Source organism: Lethenteron reissneri, chromosome 6, assembly GCF_015708825.2.
Source record: "Lethenteron reissneri isolate LAM-NWPU_2019-01 chromosome 6, ASM1570882v1, whole genome shotgun sequence".
Taxonomy (NCBI): domain Eukaryota; kingdom Metazoa; phylum Chordata; class Hyperoartia; order Petromyzontiformes; family Petromyzontidae; genus Lethenteron; species Lethenteron reissneri.
In genome coordinates this window covers 155291-172196 of record NC_083784.1, presented here as the reverse complement: position 1 = coordinate 172196, position 16906 = coordinate 155291, and the positions used below count along the sequence as shown (strand labels likewise).

General features: G+C 43.5%; 1 protein-coding gene across 8 annotated transcripts in view; it reads right to left on the bottom strand.

Annotated features, from left to right (window-relative positions):
- Positions 1 to 16906, bottom strand: part of AGPAT3 (1-acylglycerol-3-phosphate O-acyltransferase 3) — a 54895-nt gene that overhangs the window by 11079 nt on the left and 26910 nt on the right. For all 8 annotated transcript variants that reach the window (XM_061569283.1, XM_061569275.1, XM_061569293.1 and 5 more), the window contains 3 exons: positions 14322 to 14483; positions 13210 to 13363; positions 575 to 677 (listed from right to left, as the gene is read on the bottom strand). In XM_061569283.1, coding sequence (XP_061425267.1) covers positions 575 to 677; positions 13210 to 13363; positions 14322 to 14483 — 419 coding nt within the window. The remainder of the gene's footprint in view (positions 1 to 574; positions 678 to 13209; positions 13364 to 14321; positions 14484 to 16906) is intronic.

The window sequence follows — 16906 nt, the reverse complement described above, 5'->3', positions numbered from 1 at the left end:
CCCCCCTCTCTATATTTAAGGAACCGTCACAGAAACGACCCCTCTCTTTGTGCCGATATGTGTCCTCTCTCTGTGTGTCCTTGTGATGTCTGTCTGCCTGTATGTCTGTCTATAGTTTTCTAGTTAGATTTTTGTTGCTATTTCTTTTTTTGCCTGATGATGATTGCTTGTGTTGCAATCGAAACGTCGTAATATGCTTTTATTTTAATTTATTATTTTATCTTTAGACGTGACTTAACCGAAAGAACCAAAGAATAATTCCTGCAGTCACGAAAGCTCCATAATTAAGATCAAATGATCTCCCTGGTTATAACGAGCATATCTTGATGAGTGGCTAGAAATGTTTCATTACTGTAACGGGTGCCATCTCTCTGGCACAGGCGCAAATTATGACCTGCCCCGACTGGACATTGGTGACAAAACGCTTTAAAGCTGACCATATTCCTCCAGTATAAATGCATATTCTGATTCTGAAATTCCAGACAATGGATAAAAAAAATCCATCGTCCACCGTGGAGGGTTATGAGCACTGGAGTGTGAAACGCACTGGACTAGAAGCTGCCCTCCCTCGTACCTGACACACATGTCGGCTTGGTACGTCTTGCCGTAAAGGATCCCCAGCAGAGATGGGTTCTTGTTGTCCTTGAAGTTGAGGGTTACGTCGTACACGGCTCCGGCTGCAACACAAAAACCGGGCACATGCAAAGATGGGTTGGAGGTGGACCAGGACCTCCCCATGCTGTGTGGGTCTTAGGTTACTTTGACCATTACGTTTGTTTTGTTTAACCACATGAGATCGTTTAGATTATTTGATTGCTAGAAATGTCCACGTGATAAGCCTCTTCGTTGCGCTATCATTGTGACCAGGTCGCTTTTAGGCTTTACATGGTAAAATAAAAGTTGAGTTTATGGATATATTTTTTAGTGATTTGCTTACCTTTCCTATACTTTGCACTCCTATTGTGTTTTTAGATTGTTTTTTTTGTACCGTTCTGACCCCGTGTCCCTACTGGACATCTGTGAAGATGTATAGCTCATCGGATTGCTCCAGTGTGAATACAAATTCTGATCCTGACCTGAGGAATGAATCTGACAGCAAGAGGGTGATGGTTGCTGTGTATAAACCCAAATTGAATAATTTGAATTTGACAAAGTTGGACCCTGACGCCTGCACACCAGGGCCTACTATTGTGAATGACATCAGGGGGATCTTTAACGTCCATTGTGATGCAGATGACACGCATTGTTATTCCACACCATGGTAATAATCAGGGCGGCTGCTGAATTTAAACCATACATACATGTCATTGTCATGGTAAAGTAAAATGATACTCTACCATGCTTTGAGACATTTGTGGCAGTCAAATGTATATTTAGGCCTTAGAGCTGGAAATGTGCTACTTTAAAAGAAAACTAAATGAAATAAGTTGTTTTGTGCACTCACCGATTCCCAGGCTGAATGCATCCACTCAATACACTTGAGAACCCTGGACTAGCAACAGATGGCTGCCTGGATTCCAACTCCAGATGCCTCCCGTGGCAGCTCAGTGCTGACACATTAGTAGCTGCCTGGGGCATCTGGCCACCTTGTGCGAGAGACTCTTCAAGCTGAAGGTCCGACTAATCAGAGAGCTCCCCACTGGGGGCCACTTCAACCAGTCAATATTGGATGAAAGTCCCCCCACACAATGTTAGTCATTGGGCTTGTTTGACTATACCGAAAGAACCAAGAAGATGAATCCCTGCAGTCACGAAAGCTTTAAATCGAAATTTGTTTGACTGTACTTCACCGCACTTGTCAATGGACGTTGCTGAGGGAAGCGCGGCCAGCTTTGCCGGAAATCGAACCCAAGTTCTAGGGTTCATAGCGTAGCAATCTAACCACTGCGCCACCACTCCACTCCTCCCTAATACATACGTTTTTATAAAGTTCTGGGGTTCATAGCGTAGCAATCTAACCACTGCGCCACCACTCTACTCCTCCCTAATACATACATTTTATAAAGTATCAAAGCATGCGATATTCTGTACAATAGACACTAAAGACCTTGTGACATTGGTTTATATGCTGGCAGAAAAATCAACACATGTAAAAGTTACTTGTAAACATTAGTTATGAAAATGTACGTTCAACTTCTTTCACAGCGTACACATAGCTAACCGTACGCAGCCAAAATCATCTTACTAAATATTCCTGTTTGTATATATGACTATAAGATGACGCTTGCAAAAGAGACAATGAATCTCAGAGGAGGTTGTGGGGGTTCATGGCATTAAATACCACACAGAATCGCTGAACCGCCACCACTGAGGTCCTGGACTCAAATCCGAGTTGCAGTTTCTTGTACTTCAACCAAGCTCCCATGTCGACTGAGTTAATAGTGTAAGCCCGGTCACCAATGACCACACTGCAATGCCCACTCCTTGCAGAGCATATACAAAAAAAGGGATATCGGTAATTATGTGACTATCTTCCTAGGGCAAACACATAGTGGACAACAACTGCTGTCTGTAAAAGATTCAAGTAGAAATATCTTTGTCTCAGGGCATGACACGGATATCCCAAATGGAATAAGATTTAAAATATAACAGGAAGGGGAAATAATAATTAATTAATCTTGGTGGAATGTTGCTCAGTTAAAGAGAACGCGTTTGGTCCTCTTCAGGCCAAGCAGGGGCGAACAAATTTAAGTAGAAAGAGGTTTCTTTAGGTTAGAAAGTCGCACAACTTGTGTATTAAGCATACATAACATCCCTAGCAAAACCACTGTAATTAATATATATTCATAATTCCCAACATATTACACAAATGTATAAAAGTTCAGCCCAACTCAGACGTGATACTGATAAGTGACACGCTAACCACAGTGCAACTGCGGGCTATTCGGTTGCGCCTATTTCAAGATCGTGATCTGCGCAATATTACCCACTGCCCTGCTTTGCCTCTCCTCGAAAAGCTGACTGGTAAAGTCTCAGTGAAGTTTAAACATCCAGACGGTGCGTGCTTATTTAAGACGGTGAGCGAATAATGAGTTAAGTGGCGACAACCCACGTGACTGTGTTAGACTGATGACCATGACTTATAGTCAAAACATCTCATCACGTTCAACATTAGTTGTGGGACCCCTGCAGTGTTGTCAAGGGTTCTCTCATTCCCAGCTGCTGGGCATGGCATGCGCGTTCAGAGGCTTAGAGCACATACAGTGCGGGCAGCGATAAGCAACAGCAAGCTCCCACATCACAGCCACACGCTTCAAGTACAAATCTCTACGCAGTAGCTTGCCTGGTTTAGAGAGATCTCACGTCTCGCAAATGTGACGGGACAATTACACATTTGTGATAGTTCTTACACTCTCACACTCTCCAGCACCTGCAGTCAGGGCTCGATTTAATATGAACAGCACCTTGGATGAACTAACATTTGTGCGTGTCTCGAGGGGTAACCACCGAAGGGGTTTGCTGGTGGTCGATGCTACTCTTGTGTCTGGTTCTGTGTTTCTCAATGCATCTATTTCTGTTTGACGGTGTCTGCTTCCCACTGTCGATATTCATGTTTCTCTGCTGCCCTCAATGTTTGTGCATTTCTCTCTCGTCTCCATCTACGTGTTTTTCTCCATCTCTCTTTCTCTATACAGTACGTCTCTTCGTGTCTCTTTATGTCTCTGTGTTAGTTTTCTTAGTTTCTCTCTGTATCTCTCTGTCTCTATATGTCTGTGTCTCTATCATTGTATTTGTTTCCCTCTCTGTTTCCCATACAGCTTTGCTCCTTGGTTGCTGCCATGATCAGCCGCCCCTTAGGCCGGGTTTTCCTAAAGCAGATAAACTGCTGCTGGGGAATATTAACATAACGCATGCAAATGTTTGGGTACAAAACATAATGAAGTGCAATCCCTTAAACTCACATTGGCAACTTTTCAATTGGCTCTGCTGTCTTCTATCCAATCATAATAATAATATGTATTTATCCAGTAAAGACTTGAGCATTGAGTGTCACGACCCTTTTTCAGAAGTCTGCTGCATTGCGACGTTTGGCGCATTCGTTTTTAAGGAGTGATTTTCATGTGGGAGATACTGGAGCAATTGGAGAAAATTCATACATATGAGAGGATAACACTCAAAGTTCTATACAGATGGATTCACAAAACTCATTATCTGTAATGGCATACTTTGGCCACTTATGGTTCATTGGGTTTGGCATTTTTATAAATTATCATGATCCACCAACCCTTGCATCCAAAGTGTGAGCCACCGACTCTCACAGGGTGATTGGCCAATCTACCACCACCCAGTTGCCAGGATTACACATTGACGCATTCGCTGCTTGGTATTGTGGGAGCTCTGGACTTGGCTCTCTTGAGTTGGGGCCACAGAGGGCCCATTGTGTCCTTCATATAACACGTGACCTTTAATTCTCTGGCTTTACTTTTAATTTTCCTGCCCCCTCTGGAGACATTTATTCTGGATGAATGAAAACATTAATATTATGTATACGAATTAAAAAAACCTTTGGCTACTCAAAAAAACAGTTTTGCATTTTTGAGCAAGGCTATTCAATATTGTTATATTGCAGGAATAAGAGAGTTAATCCTCTTGTATGCATGGGTTGTTTTCCAGACGCTTGTATTTTCTCCCACATTCAAAACGATTAATTATAGAACGTACTATATGAACCTTATGGCAGTACCCCGGCTCTCGCACAATGTCCGTGATGCAGTCATTTTTAGTCTGTTGATGGTCGGCGATGCGGCAATCGACTCATCTCGACGAGCTGTACTCACGATGCACTATTCAAAGTTGAAATTCTCCTGTACAACTGCTAAATGATGGGTGCTTCATCGGTCAGGGAGCTAAGCCAGAACCACTGGGATATGGGGTTTTAATCTAGGTTACAGCCACTTGTAATTTAACTGGTTTCTCAAGTGCATTTGATGGTCTAATCCCAGTCACCAATGACTATATACGTATAAAAAATTGCAGGTAAAATGTTCATTTTCATTTGGCTGAATAGCAGATCTGTCATAAGAAAAATCTCATGGCTGCACCACACCCATACACAAAACACATTAATTTGGTTTTCACTTACTTTGGCTATATTCCAGCATTGAAAGCTTAAACATCTAAAGCTTGAAAATCAGTTCTTTGGTTATTTCGGTAAATTCACGTAGATAGAAAAAAAGAACACAAAATGAATAAAAATATCACGACGTTTCGATCGCAACACAAACGGTCGTCACCAGGCAAAGAAGTCAGCCTCTAAAGGCAAACTGTTTATTTTATTTTCTACCTACGTGACTTTACCGAAAGAACCAAAGAGTATGGATTCCTGCAGTCACGAAAGCTTCAAATCAAGATTGTTTAAAAAGGTTTGGGGATGGGCGTAGCTCAAGTGTATCATCAGCACTAGGAGCATGGGCGGTGATGCCAATGCAGCAGCAATGCCAATGCAGCAACAATGCCAATGCAGCAGCAATGCCAATGCAGCAAAGGGCTGCCAGGAAATCACTGCACCCCGCTCCACACACCACACTGCTGAGGGTGGAGGTTGATTGACAAGAAAGCACAAGTCAAGTAATGACCCAAAGTGGTTGATGAAATCTTTCCAAAGATTGCTGAGTCTAGAACCTTCCTCTCGGTTGAAATTGTGTCTGTGTCTGTATATATGGATGGCTTCATGAACGAATCTTTGTTGATAGCCAGTAGGCTTGCAAAGTAACATCGTCTTAGAGAAATACATTTCTTGTGAGCCAGCCTCATTAAAATAATGATCAGCCATGGCAGAAGTATTGGTCCTGCCGTGTTTCAAATCTGCCTGATGTTCACGAACATGGTCCGAGACATGTCACTTAGTTTCCCAAATGTTTGACTTTCATGGGAAAAACTCATCGCAGGGTGCATGGGAGAGTTCGACCACGAGTTTGTGAGACATCCTGCATTAAATAATAACAATTCTACTGTGAGATATCCAAATGGCTTATTTGTCTCATCATATGGTGCTACGACCTTGAAATAAATTGGACGGAACAAAAGATATTTTTTTCCGTTTCACATGCACAGTTTATGGCAAACAGGCAGCGAGCCTCACTCAAATCTTTAAAAGGGCATTTAGCAACACTCTTGTTGTAACACGGAAGCCCACAGTACATCCAAACAAAATCGCTATCCCCAGGGGTGTAACGATTCACTCGACTCCCCCACCCGCTCCACTCCCCGAAATAAAATATTTATTTGCCTCGGCCATTTTGTACTATTTGGTACCCCAGGGTACCGCCATAAGGACCATGTGTAACAAGCAGGGCGTTCCTGAAAATAGTCCTCATACTCAGTTCAGGTCTTACGGGTAAAAAAAAGCTCTATTATTTACATCTATATTTGTTCCTTGCTCATTTAGAAACTACGAAATTCATGATTGATTAAAATATATTTGTACACTCATGACAAATGCATCCAATTATGAAAATAACATTTAGGCTAATGAAGCAAGTGAGACTACACAAATGAAACGAAACAAATTAGAAATACTCACAAGAAAGTAGAAACAAGACAAACATGTCGATTCCGTGATCAAATCTCAATTGTGATTGTAACACTTAATTGGATTGCAGGAGGGATGAATCATTAAATAATATTGCAAATTATTTACCCATAAAAAGTCATATTATTTATTCAATGAACTTCAACACTTTTTTCACGCCAGGTCTTGTATTAGGATGTTTGGCCATCAATGAGCGTGTGGCCTTATGTAGGAGGAAACCATAGAACCCGGAGAAAACACTCCTCTGCAACGGGGAGCTGACACTCAGCACCGCCTTCTCTTGGCCACGTCTCATAGCCCCATGTCTGCAACGACTGATAAGCTCTGGTGTACCCAGCCAAGGACTAACCAGGTTTAAAACTGCTTAGCTTCCGAGACCTGAATCCTGCTTTTGTCATAACCAAAACAAACACAAGTACAGACAGTTACCGGTTTATGGGAAACCAGACTTTCAGAAATCCGACTTTACGGAAATGCTCCCATAAATTATGTTTTAAAAATATAGATTCTGTATGCGTAAATGTTTGGTTACGCAAGCACAAATGGTGCAGCGCGGTGAGGTTGCAGATGAGCGCCGTGTAGCGAGGCGTAAGACTAGCAGCACACAGTATTCCCCAAGGTGGTAGTGTACAGTGGAGCAACTCCGAGTCACGCTGTTACATTGTTACCACGAGTATCATGGACCCGCCACATTGTCTCCAAACTTTCAGTGTAATATTACCCTTAATTGCATTGCAATAATGACTGTCTATGTATGCATAAACAATTGGATGCAGTAAAATATATGTTCCATTAGTTAATTTATGGGTAGTGTTTCGGTAGATATTCGATCAAATTAAAGAATCATAGGCAGTGCAGAGCGAATGTACAGCGATACGATGAAGGTAGCAGTAGAAAACGGACGACAGCGTGATACAGTACTGAGAGAAAACGGTAGGGGAGGCACAAATATTTTCGACTATGGGAATTTAGTGTTGATTTTGGGGGTAAATTGTTCAGATTCCGACATATGTAAAATTCGGGTTATGGATCGTTCTCGGGAACCTAACCCTTCCGTAACCTGGGGACTGTCTGTAATTACCAAATCAGAAAATAAGATCTCCTTGAAAACCAGTATCTATCCGATGTAGGGTTCAAACCTGAAATCTGTCAGTTTTAGTGAAAAGAAATGATAAGCAATGCAGTTTGGGAAGATAACCTCTTATCTAAGCCATCTGTAATAGTAATTAGGCTCAATACTGAGGAAGCTCTGGATCAGCCCGAACAAAAGCCACCATTGTCTATGCCCAACACAAAGCCGTCAGCTGGCTCCTGGACATCCATGAATGAGCCAGCTGACTGTCTTCAAAGCGATCGTGATCACAGAAATAAAAAAGCCCCATCTGGAAATGAGGGATGCACCAGATGAAACCACTGGAGTCGGGGGTTAAAGGCTTTTAAGGTGAACATGAAACAAGGTTAATAAAAATTATGTCGTTAACACACATCAGCGATTTTTTTTGATGTATTGAAAAAAAATGCGTGCAGAAATGTCAAAACATAAGGAAGCACTTATAAGCATCTGGTGTTAGGCAGTAACGTCACATGACTCTAATCCGCTTACTCAGGATTATCCAATCTCAAGGTTAGACAGTTCCATTAAGCTCTGGTATATACAGTTTCAACAGATCTTACACCTCCTAGCTGCCACTGCTGAAAACAAGCGTGCTATTCAACGAGGAAGGATTACAAGGAGGATATTTTAAAACTTGGTTCTACCTTCTTAAACATTATGAAAGATGCATTATGAACGATGTATTGACACCAACATACACTTAAATAAGAACTAGAAAGGCATGTTTTAAGCATTTTACAAACACCACATAAGAGAGGATGGTTAGCGCGCTGAACTTGCCATCCAGAGGTCGCTGGTTCAATTTGATCGTTTGGTACGGCACCTGAAACGACGGTGCAGGTTTCTTGAATGCCCCCCTGCCTGTGTCCACCTAGAGCACGTGTGGTGGGGTATAGTGTGGGTACACTTCCAATGTCTGGTCATCATGGAAGAGTTAGCCAAAATACGCTCTAGCAGTGAATAGCACAAAATATTATTTGTAATATTTCTATATTTTTGTCCGATCTGGGTTGGACCGAATTGAGTGAATAAACAGAATTTTCGTTACGTCACTGGGGGCTTGGATTAATCCGCGTACACTGAACCCCTGCGGTGTTGGTTCAGTTTTCTGACCACAACTGCCACAGGTGTAGTGACATCCTAGAGGTCACTGGAGGGCAGTCACAGTAGCAAGTGACAGGGGTCCTGTAGGGGCATAGCCCTGGTAACGGAGAGAGGGACGCGTGAGGACATGGCCTGTGGGTGAACCCGGGAGGAAATGTGACCGGACAAGGTGGAAGGGGCTACCCCCCCCCCCCCCAAAGGGGATGAGAGGGACACGTGATGGGGAACCAGGACCCTTGAGAAGAATCTGGAAGGGGGTCTGGCCAGGAGCGGAGCCCGGCCACACTGTGGCGGGTAAAAGCCGGTGCGGAGGAGCAGGCAGGGTCGCCGTCATCATCGTTGCCGTCCCAAGGAATGGAATCCGCCAGCCGAGTCTTCGATCCTCGGTCTTCGGGCGTCGGACAAGCCGTCGAGAGCCAGGCAGCGTGTTAGCTGACCCGGTCGATTATATAGTGTTCCCGTATGGTTACGTAGCTATCTGTGGTGGTCATGACCCTTAGTCGTTACCCCGTTGAGTGGAGACTTACCTGTTGTATTAGTGAACAAAACGTGTTGCCTCCATACTCGAGAGTGCGTCTCAATAGAACCCACGACTGCACAGGGACAGACGCTGTGTCGTTGCTAATTTTTACGTGTAAATCACGGGCCTGTTAGCGGCCCCTTGCAGGCACCGAGCTGAGATCCCTGGCTCCTTTGCCAAAACGTCTCTCTGCATGACGCTTTCTCTAATGGATATAACGGGAGCCACTTTGAAACATCCTTGCCGTGGTGAACGCACTGGGATAAAGGGCACGGCCCAAAAGGGCGTGACCTTGTGGTGAAATATATTTCCCCATTGATCTGTTGTGAAAGTGGCTCTGCATGAAACCCTTTGAAAGAAATTCACAAGTCCTTCATCTGCCACACTGTTTCATGGAGACTAACAAAGACGTACGATTTCTGGGGTCGCTAAACAGTTTTTTTTCTTTTCCTACGATTATATTTTATGTCACGTTCATCGTTTGTGCCTTTTATCCACATTGTCCTTATACGGTATAAACAACTGCTAAGATAAACCCAAACAACGAATATAGGTAGGGAACCTTGATGTATTACAAGATGTTGCAAGTACAGGCTAGCACGCTGGCTCCAGGTTCAATTCCCAGTTCACGATTGGAATTTTAGTTGATTAAAATGAAACTGGAGGTGTGTTTAGTGAAACTATGCATTGTATTAATGGGTAAATTGCACCTCAACGACCATGGGGAGTTTCGCAACATTTGTGCGATCCACCAATCCTCGCTGCCCACACAGTGCTGGATTACAGGCCACGTGCGAAACGTCTATTATATTATTTAACTTATTTTCTTTCTACATGACTTTACCGAAAAAACCAAAGAGCAATTCCTGCAGTCACGAAAGCTTCAAATCAAGTCTGAGTGATTTGGTTTTAACTAATCAAAACATTTCACAAGACAATTGTTTTTCTTCTAATAATAGTAAATAGTGTATGTTTTAAAAACAGAGATGTAAAAATAACAAAATAACAAAGCTTAAAGGTGTCTTATAGTGATCCTGTATTTTGTTGCAAGCCAGTCTACTTCATATAGATTTTATATACTATATATAGTCACAGTACAGGGTGATAGAGCATGCCTCTTGTTGAAGATCGCTAAGACGAGGGCAGTCTCAGTGACGCGACTATAATCTAAGACTTCTTACGTTCAACGCAATCTAAGAGGTGCTGCTGCTGCTGCGAGCAACATCCAACACAGTCAAAACGTATTACAAGTAGCCTCGACTTTCTGGCTGCCTCAACATTTGGGACAGCCAAGTTGGTTCATGGTTGTGATCCAGCATTTGAACTCAGGGTTTGTGGATTGTAGGGTTTTCGCTATTGCCATGATGCGTGCGACACAGCCTCCCGCAGTGGAAGCAAGGAGGCCTGGAAAAGGCAGCAGAGCAAGTAGGTTTCTAACAAGTTAATATATGCAGAGTCTGAGTGCTGTCACTGCATATGTGCGAGTATTCTTTGGTACAGTAAAATTTCGTGTAGCCGGATTAATAGAGAAACAGCCTTTCCGGTTATGGGGGATATCTGGAATAGCACAAATAATTAAATTCTACATGATTGCTAAACAAGTTAAATTGTGTGTACACGTAATTAACAACTTCCACATTTAATCAACGCTTATAACAATTTAGTATTTACAAAAGTACTAAAAAAATCAGAGGATGATGTCTGGGACTAACTGGATGTGGAAGGCTGAAAGTGTTTTTTCATAAGTCTTGTTGAAGCTGATATTTAGGTCATTTGTAAACCGAATGCAAACCAAAGTCAAGGTGAACAAAACAACCCAAAGGGAACTAATAGAGCACGTGGCATCCACGTGTACAGATTCTAACAACATACAAGTATAAACATAGCTTTAGAATTGCTAGTCCACATACACATGCAATCTACGACCACATGCTGCTGAATGAGCCCGAGTTACTGCATTCCAGTGGGAGTTGTGGTTCCTTTCTTTTGGGCTGGCGAGCCTTCTTCTTGGCTTTCCCCCCGAATGCCTGCTTACTCGAGACTGGCTCCCCGAGATTTGACGGTATATTGCAGTCTCATCCCACACTCAACAAAGTTGAAACTCATTTTTTCGAACACTGCCAGCAGGGCCCATCTGGAAAATGTCCTTAAGACTTGGTGAGGCTTGCCTGGGTAAATTCCGGATTGTCATTACTGTTACACGTTCATGTACACCTTCACATTCCACATAACGGCCCTTGGCTATGGTTCAAGTGAGGACGGAGGCTCATCCTTTCTTTCCTGGGTGCTCGCCAGCCCAGCCACTAACAGTAATTGGGCACCAAATGCCTCGTTGATGGACGTACTGGGCACAGCGGAAAATTAAGTTTTAAATACTACAGCTCCAGAGGGGCTCCGGTGGCAGTCTGCTGGCTCACGGACAAAGTGTAACTCTAAAATAACGTCACGCGATCTCGCCTTCACAGCTTTTTTCCCGAGTTCATGCTATTTGCGGTCAAATGTGGTGGAAAATAAACTCCTCCACCACAATTACAATCACACTCTTCACCGATACCGACACCAATTATCGCTGGGGCTCAGCAATTTGGAGGCTCAGTAGCCTGTAACTTGTACCGAGTTGGGTAGTGAGAAAAGGACCCAGTGTGCAGAGTGGTTGGCCGTATAATGACAACTATTAAATAATAGTTTCCCCTTCATTTATAGAGCACTTGGTGCTCTGTCTCTGTTGGTGATCCTGAGCCGGCAGTTAACATTTCACAATACTATGGCAACAACCAGTCTCTGGACGCAACAACGACAGCCGACTTTTAGCCAAGTGGTGCAGCTGCCTCTGTGAAGTGTGACACAGTGAGCAGTCTTGGTCTCATTGCTACATTCTGGAGCCATTGCCAAGTTAACGCCTGACCTACAAAGTCAGCTCACATTGTATCCCACCATCCGAATTTAGGTCTTCACCTTGGTTGCTACTCCAATGACCGTCCTGGCAACGTGTTCAATGTCATTCTAAATGTATCCCATCCATTCAAATACCATCTTCCTGCTTTATTTTTGTTTACAATTATTTTGTTTTAAAAACGTTCCAACTATATTCCAATTTTCCTATTGGCATCAGGCCATAAAACATTTTAATTTCCATTCAATCTTTTGCATCTAGTAGTGTATCATCCCGTGGCCTTAGCATATCATGTCACGTGGAATTATTTTTTAAGTCCCTTCAACAGCCTCTTCATTCACACGAGCAGTACAAACGTGCCATACAGAGTGTTCTTATTCCACTCAAACTATGTTTTTATTTTATTATCAGAGGTGGAATAAGTCAAACTAAGCAATAAAAATAATTATTGACTCTGTATGCTATCATTGGTAACCACACTGACACCATTAACTCACTAAACTTCGGAACTCAAACCCAGGAACTCAACAATGCTGGCTCAATGCTCTGACCTCTGTGCTACACTTTCCTGCCACATTCTCTTAGAAACTTCCAAGTTGCTTACCCTAGCCTTCCATGAAATTTCTAACAACCTCCACATGCCGTAGTATACTATGCATGTATTAAAATAATCCTGTGTCGAGTGGTGCGCCATGTGTAATGTGTTACGATATCGCTTTGTGTTGAGTAGTGTAGTGGAGCACGTGCAATGTATTTCTATATCAAGATCCATTGGCCGCCGCAGCGAGTATCATTTCAGTGCTGTCCTAAGTTGGCCAATGTAGCAAGTGTGATTTAAGCATTCTGTCGAACAGCGTCGCACATCTGTTGCATTTCAGTTCGTCGTGTGTCGAACAGCGCAGCACGCGTCATCGCCCGTCGCTGCTTTTCTGCGGGGCGCGGACCGTGTCCATCAGCGCGCACAGCGGTAGAGACACCTCTCCGTGTCGTCACGCGGCCACACGACGCGACGCGTGCTCTGCGCAAGCCAGCACCATCTCTCTCACCCATGCCACGCAGGCAGTGCACGGTTGTCGTGAAGCCCTTGGTGCGTGGCAGGAGGTGGTGCTTGAGCTCGGGCAGCCCCTTTGCCTTGGCCACCTCCATGCTGATGCGGTGCTTCTTCTCCGTGAAGCGTGTGCCCTCGCAGTACAACAGGAACTGCCGCCGGGACAGACGGACCGACGGACGGACCGACGGACACACACACACACACACATGCGCGTGCGTGCAGGCACAGGTGCAGATGCCACCAGTCTCGTTATTTATATTCCGTTTCCATCAATTGCAGAACTTGAGTACAGACTAAAATTGTCTGTCCCACCCAAATTGCACCCCATTTCCATGTTTATAGACAACTCACGCTGGTTGCCAAATTCGGGCAGGATCCCAAATGGTCACACGTGATTTCACTGCTCGGGCTGTACTGAATTCTCAGTGTAAATTCTAGCAAAGTGAAAATATAAAATCAGGCCTATATTCTAGTGCACTTGAGTCAACTCAACTAGGCAGTCCATGGAAACCACAAATTACTAGATCCCCTGAGGAACTTTGTGGCATCAAAGATGGGTACCCTCCACATCGTCCAGTCTTGTGCCGTTTTTCCTGCTGCTGCATTCATTTCATGTTATATTTAACCAATGCCTTCCTACCTTGTTGTTGGCCTTCCCCTACACCCATCACACTCTCCTTATCTGATTTTCTTTTTTAGGTTAACGCTACCCCTTCTCGTAATTTGTCCAAAGCAGTTGAGCCTAAAATGCTGCTGAAGCAAGCGCTGTGGACAAACACTTATTCAGGCAGGATCACCACAAAGAGGTTGGTGATATACAGCCAACAGAGCATATGCCTGGCTGACTTTGCACCCTCAGTGCTGATGTATGTGAGATGACCCCAAACCGTGCATTCACTTTAGATGAAGTAAACATATCGCATGTCTGGGCCAGATTCACTCGCCAAACACCTCTGATGTTTGTTACGTACCCCGACTACGAACGGAATTCAAGTCACCATGATGCGTGAACCACCAGGGCACCCTTACCTACAGTAAAACACATGGTGCCAGCCTACAGACAAAGGCAAGCCGCCGGGCATGGGAGCCTCGGTCCTGGGAACATACCCAGACGTATTCGGGGTAGTCTCGGATCCTGTGGAGGCCCTGAAGAACGGCCTGGCGGTCCTCCTCCCAGCGCCGCTTGCAAAACACGATCTCAAGGAAATACCACGTCCAACCGATGAGGGGCACCTTCAGCAGTTCCCGCTTTGCCAGCACTTTGGAGGCCTGGGCCAGGGCATTCAACACAAAACATTTTTTATGTCTGAATGCATCTGAAACGTAAGATGCTGTCCATGAACATCATGGGGACCAGCTGAAAATTTTAGAAGACGCTGTGGTAGAAACAACGCTGTGGTAGAGTGCAAATGAAAGTATTTCATAAAGGAGAGATAGTTATTCATACGCAGCAGAGAAGATGGTCCTGAGCCTGGAATTGAACAATGCGAGTCAAATCGTAGTGTAAAATACCATAGGGAGACAATTCTAGACCACAGGGGCAACTGCGGAGGAGTAATCTCAATTGAGTGGAAGGCGATTAGAGGGGTTTTGAACAAAAACTTTTGCTTCTTGTGAGGAGAGCACGTGAAGGGCAGTAGAGCAAGATGAGAGGGAAATATTCAGCAGGGGTGAGTCAATGGAGGATGTCATGACCATTGTTAATGCAAAGCTTCAGTGCAAGGTCAACTTTCCGACAATCTTCATGATAGTATGACCAACAACTGTGGTCTGATTTAGAGGTAGTGGTGTTACAACATAAGGAGAATGTTCAGTGAGACGTGCATTATAGTTCGAGAGTTACCCAATGCCATCTTGAGATACAATAGCTGTGATAGTTTAACCATCGTTTTTCATAATATTGTTTGTGTGAACTGAATGGATACAGTTTAAAGTTAAAGAGAGATAGGGCAATGAGTCAGATAAAATCTAGATATCTGGAGAAAACCCATATACACCAGACCAGCTCGAATGAACCTCCTCACATTTCCACAGTTAAATAATTATCAAAGGCAGTGTAAGAAATTTTCTTGTAACCAAGGGCTTGGGTTATATGCATTTTAATAAGATGGGAAGGCAATGAATGTACTAGCATCGAGGTAGTGCTCATCTATTGTTTACAGCCCTGAGCCAGTCGTAGAAATTCCACGTTCCTATGACAGTGGTGAGTCGGACCATAGGGCTACCAACGATTTTCCCTCTACATTTAGAACCATGCATTGAGATGATTTATTATTATTTGCTGCTATAAATGTCCAAATGGTGGGCCACTTTGTTGAGCTATCATTTGTGGCCAGGTCGCTTCTGAAAGAGAAGTTCATACCTTAGTGGGCTTTGCTTGGTATAATGGGGATGGTTTAGTTTTATGTGTATGGGTGATTTCTTTACCTTTCTTGTACTTTGCATTATAGCTCATTAGATTCCTCCAGTATAAATAAATATTCTGATTCTGACTTCCCCGCAAAGTGGTACTTATTTTAACGACCCCAGAGGGATAATGGGTTGAAGTCAATCCTCAACCATGATTGGAACTTTCTGATTGTGAGCCACTTGCTCTACTGCTCAGCCACCTAGTTGGTTAAATTTGATTAGCAAAATGAAAAAGCCCGAGCGCCCATGTTGGGCGTGAACAAAAGACTGATCTGTCAGTTATTCGATTTTCCTATTGATCACAACAGAACGGAGCACTCACGAGAAATCTCAAGAGGATGCAATCAATAAATCAGGTCATACTCCATCTCACAGTAATGCTGGGATCTTGGGCACTGTATGTTAAAAACATTGCATGTGTTAGTTTAAAGGACAGAGATAGATCGTAGAGGGAAGAACACAAAAGGAATTGACAAATAAAGAGTGAGAATGACAGATGCACGAGAGAAGTGAAAAGCTGTGAGAACACAAAGAGAAAAAAGAACGCCAACACAGAATGCAAAAACAAAGAGGACAAATAGACGATTCTTTTCACGACCATGCTGTGTTCTCTGACTCACGCCTCCTATGAATCTCGGCTCCTAGTGACCAACCTATGGGGACACTGTAGTGGCATTGGTTGTGGTTAAAGTGAACAATTCAGCAGATGGGGCTTTCTCGCGGAGTGCTGGTCAATTACGGGTATTCTCCAAAATCCAGATCGTCCCAGACAGAAGGCAATTCAGAGATAATAGCGGATGAACAGAGACGATTAAAGAAAAGACAAAGAGATTAGGGGAAGTCACAAAATATCTAAAATAATACAGAATATGACACCCATTTACTACACAAAGAATGAACGCAATGATTTCCACTAAATCTCGACATAAAATGTTATAAAGCAAGTGCCACTGTATTATTACAGACACTTATCTATACGAGCTAATAATAATTAAAAGGGGTCTGACTGCTCAATAAAGCTCCAAGAGGTATTCAAAGCATCAATAGCCCTGAGCAAGTGGTGGAATATCCACATTCCTATTTGCAGGGGCATCATCATGCAGTACATCTCAAGGAACCAGAAAAAAAGTATTTTAGCTAATTACTCTGCTTCAAGAAACAGGATTCATGATTATTATGTAAAGCTCTTTATCAATCCACTGTTCGATGAAAGTCTCCCCAAGCCCCTCCATCACGTGGCTTGTGAGAGCACACCCCACCACATTGGTCATAACGGGTCCCAA